Source organism: Etheostoma spectabile, chromosome 23 (assembly GCF_008692095.1).
Source record: "Etheostoma spectabile isolate EspeVRDwgs_2016 chromosome 23, UIUC_Espe_1.0, whole genome shotgun sequence".
NCBI classification, from domain to species: Eukaryota; Metazoa; Chordata; class Actinopteri; order Perciformes; family Percidae; genus Etheostoma; species Etheostoma spectabile.
This window is the reverse complement of record NC_045755.1, coordinates 17,696,058-17,700,474: the sequence shown is the minus strand read 5'-3', so window position 1 is coordinate 17,700,474 and position 4,417 is coordinate 17,696,058. Positions and strand designations below refer to the sequence as shown.

Sequence of the window (4,417 nt, the reverse complement as noted above, 5' to 3'; positions counted from 1 at the left end):
ACACACACACACACACACACACACACAACCACAACCACAACAGGTGCTCTGCACAATAATGCATCTGTAACTGGATCTGTAGCTGTGAGGCTTGTTCACAGGTCACCATGTAGAATATGAAATATAAACCGTGTGCTTCAGGGAAACTAGCCGATTGTTTGGGAGGTCAACAATCATTCATTCAGAATCAGAAAATGATTAATTGCCAAGTACACTTACAGGGAATTCAATAAGTTAGTATGGTTCAGTGCATTAATTTCATGAATACAGCACTGTTTGCGTCAGACGTGTGTGGACGGGTGGCCCGCTACTGGGACATTTTGTGTGAGTGCCACCCATTTGAAAGATGGATGAGTTAATCAAATTTATGAATGAATCCGACGATGTTAGAAACACTCCCCCTAATATTTCGACACAGCTAGAGATGCCTCCCCCAAACAGAGCGCTGAGCCCAGCTCACCTGCTGCCCTCGATGTCTCTGAGGCAGGATCCGGTCCAATAAAAGTGACTTCTTGTTGGTAAAGGAGCCGGCCATGACCCTATTAATGCATGTCTAGATCCTGTGTGTGTGCATGTGTTTGTATTTCGGGCATGCATGGATAATGGAAAAAAATAACAACAGAGTGAAATAATTGTATGTAGTTATTCTTCTGTAGTCATTATTTACTACGCAATCGGTGATTAGGCAAGATATCTGTTTTTTGTTTTTTTTGCAATCAGAGCCCTAACTGTACAGTTGGTCTATAGCCGTTGGCCGGTTGTCATTTGTTTACAAGTTAACATAGCTCCAGAGCAGGTTTTTCTCCCATCACGGTATGCTGTGTGGGCTTTGCCTGCTGCTTCATGTTGTATTATCAATATGACTGTTTTCTGACTCGATCTGTAACGTGTACTAATCATTTGCATACATTAACACCTGCTATCTTGAATGGGCAATTAGTTTATGTTCTGTATGATTTAATAGGACACAATAAGCCTCTTCCAGGAATATTTTAGACTGTAGTTGTAACTTATTCATGTGCCCCCCAATCATGTGCATCTCAATATTTATGGCTTAGCGTTTCCATGTTCAGCAAAAGGCCACAACCTACAAAAAACATAATTTAATTTAAAAAAAACATTTTCTGATTACATGTTGTAATAATAATGTCAATACCGGAGCTGTTGTTTGAGGGGTCTTCTATTTTGATCAAAAACAAAAAAAATGTATGGTATTCTATAACTTGTATTTACATAAAGAAAAACTATTTTAACTATGCAGCTAGCTAGAAACTATACAGTATTACATCCCCCCCCATTTTACTAATGCACAATGTCATAAGCCTGTTAATCAGTGTTTGCAAACTATTTATTAGATTTTAAAGTAATGTTTTTTTTGTATGACAGGAGGGCAGAGTAGAAAACACAAAGAATACATTGATCATTGATGTATAACATATACATACAAATAAAACTTGTGCGGAAGATGACATTCTAGGGCTAGATATTTGACTTTTCATCAATTATTAATAGAAGCTTTTTACATTAAGAAACCACCGTATCATGTCTCTAATGAAAGTATGTAATTTAGGTTTTCTCTGTACAGATTCAGACAGCGATGACGGGCTGTTTGAGCAGCTGGACCTGGCGCCAGTGAGGAAGAAGATGACGCTGAACAAAGACATAAAAAACGGTGCATAATTACTTCAACTTTTATTTTGTAGCATTATGTCTCTTTTTGTCCCTGGTATTAGGGCTGGGCAACATTTCAATAATATATCCATATTGTGATATGAGACTACGGGCTCTATCTTGCACCCGGCTCAGCATTAGTAAAATGTACCTAGGCTTATGCACATCATGCGCAGACTGTGCTTGTTACACACACAGGGAAGTGCAGCACCACACACACATGCAAAAGATTACAAATAAGAATATGACGGTGCAAATCCGGCATCATAACAGCAATGCGCCAAGGTACAAACACGCCTGGCTGTTAAAGAGAATGGGAGATGACACTCTGATTGGTTTATTGCATGTTATGCCCAGAACACACCTATGATTAATTAAGACACTACAACCCTTTTGAACCATGCGCCCGGCACACTGACCCTTTTTTCCACCATCAAACTAGCAAAAGTGGATATGGACACGCCGTAAATGCACCTGCGCAATGCGATTAGATCCTAAAAATAAGCCCCTACATGTAGATATTGTCCTTGTTTTTGGACATGGTAATTTTGTTAAATCGTAAGTATTGTCTTTTCCGGGTTTTAAAAGCTGCATTACAGTAAAGTGATGTACTTTTCTGAACTTCCCCGAGCGTTCTAGCTGACTAATATTTGCCTTTAACCATTTGGTCATTATATCCACATTGTTGATGATCTTTTATCTCAAATCTAATTGTGAAAATATTTTGTTAAAGCACCAATTGTCAACCCGTAATATCAGATTTTTCTTATGCATTTGTTATTATTTACAACATTTTCTTTTCGATCTCTAATTCTTAGTGAAAGCTCAGAGTCCTCAGAGGACAGCACCCCCCGTGTCTGTGGAGGAGTCTTTCCCTCTGACGGTCGCAGACACGCAGCTTGTTACTCGCAATTATGTAGACTGCACCGAGTCCAATGATGAAGAGGAAGATGAGGGGGAAGAGGAGGAGGAGGAGGAGGAGAAGAAGAAGAAGAAGAATGAGGGAAAGGAGGATACCAAACTGACGAAGGAGGAAGTGAACAGGACGATTAAGGAAACTGAGAAAAAGATGGTTGAAGTCGAAGGAAGTGGTTCCTCTAATCCTCCGAAATGGGAGGACTTCTTCACTACGGAAACGCTGACTGACAGCCAGAACAGCCTCACCAGCCAATTGCAGTCCTGTTGCTCTGTCCCGAGCTCCTCCCCCTCTAAAACCACTGGTTCACAGACCCCAGATCTGTTCAGTGATGAGGAGGAAACCCCCGATAACTTCAGTCTGACCCTGTCCACCTCTCTGTCAAATCATTCCTCCCAGAACCAGGACTCGTATTTACCTGACACTCTGATCCTCCAAACAGAGCAGAAGGGGCGGGAACAAGGAGGCTCGAGGACCAATACTGTTTTTCAGGAGAAGGAAAGCAACGGCCAAAACATCCAATCAGAGCTGGAGGAGCTCTCAGAGTCTCAGGCCTCGTCGGACTTTGATATCCCCTGCACGCCAGAGTCAAAAATACCACAAAATGATGAACTGTCGCAGTTGTACAAGAAGCTGGCGTCAGGAGAGGATGTTGTCATCAGAAAGGGAAGTCAGGGCTCCATGTGAAGGAATGTTAAAGGACATTTTTGGTGAGCCACATTCCCTCTATTTTAGCCATGTATATGCTGCAGCATTGCTGGTTTATGTGTGTGATAATGCACGTAATGAGCTTCTTAATGCCTCTCATGCCTTAAAGTGACACCATTCCTCTTCAGTGTGACTCAAAACTCACAAAACCTCAGTATGTAAAGCAACCCACATTTATTCCAATGCACTTCAAGTTCCCCGGTGCCCTACATGCATTAAGGCACCTGTGCACTTCACAGCTGACTCCATGTTTGTTGACAGTTTGTGGTTTGTTCTGGTAAAACTTCAAGGATCAAGTAGGTTTTTTGTATCAAATCAGAAATCTTTGTTTCCTGAACCAAATTAAAATTATTTCAAATAAACAGCATTTTTATAAACATTGAAAGTAACAATCAATTATTTTTTTGGCTTTATACTAATAATGCTAAAAACCTTCAAATAATCAACCTTGAGACAAACGACACTTTGTATTTGGGATAGATTCTACACATTTCAAAAGATGGTCCTGAAAATTATTCATAACAAACATTGGCTGCTATTTTTTTAATTTGTCTATTACAGAATTGTGAGCAAGATGTCTAATAAGTGGAACATTTTACAGTTAAGAAATAAACTTGTAGGTACTAACGACACTGTTTCTAAACATATCTTCTCACATATTTTATGTGCATGTATTTCAATTTCTGGAACTTTTGATACTTATTGGCAGACGTGCTAATAGGAACTCATATTCATTTTTCACATATGACCTTAATCTTTTCCACTGTTCATTTATTTGTGTCTAGTTAAAACAATTATCAAAAATCATTTTATCCTGAAGTTAGTGTTACCTATTTGTCTTTATATGAGATGTTTAAATAAAAAATTGCACGCGTCTGAAAAGTTGATTTGAAAAAAACAGTTGAACAAAGCAACATTTGGGGAAAACAAATTTTCATTCCTACTCCTCTACCAATCTTTAAAAACCTTTTTAGAGACAGAAAACTGTACCGCATCATGAAACAATTTTTTTAATATCCAGTTTTTCATCCATTTTTTACTTACAATAACTCAATTATGTTAAAGCTAAAGTGCGTAGTTCCGTTATCGCACACCACCCCCACCCCTCCTCCACGCAGTTGC

General features: G+C 39.3%; 1 protein-coding gene across 1 annotated transcript in view; it reads left to right on the top strand.

Annotated features, from left to right (window-relative positions):
• dclre1c (DNA cross-link repair 1C, PSO2 homolog (S. cerevisiae)) overlaps positions 1-3,923 on the top strand; it is a 13,077-nt gene extending 9,154 nt beyond the window's left edge. The window contains exons 14-15 of the mRNA XM_032505628.1: positions 1,586-1,672; positions 2,490-3,923. Coding sequence (XP_032361519.1) covers positions 1,586-1,672; positions 2,490-3,274 — 872 coding nt within the window. The 3' untranslated portion in view covers positions 3,275-3,923. The remainder of the gene's footprint in view (positions 1-1,585; positions 1,673-2,489) is intronic.
• The last annotated feature ends 494 nt before the right edge of the window (positions 3,924-4,417 follow it).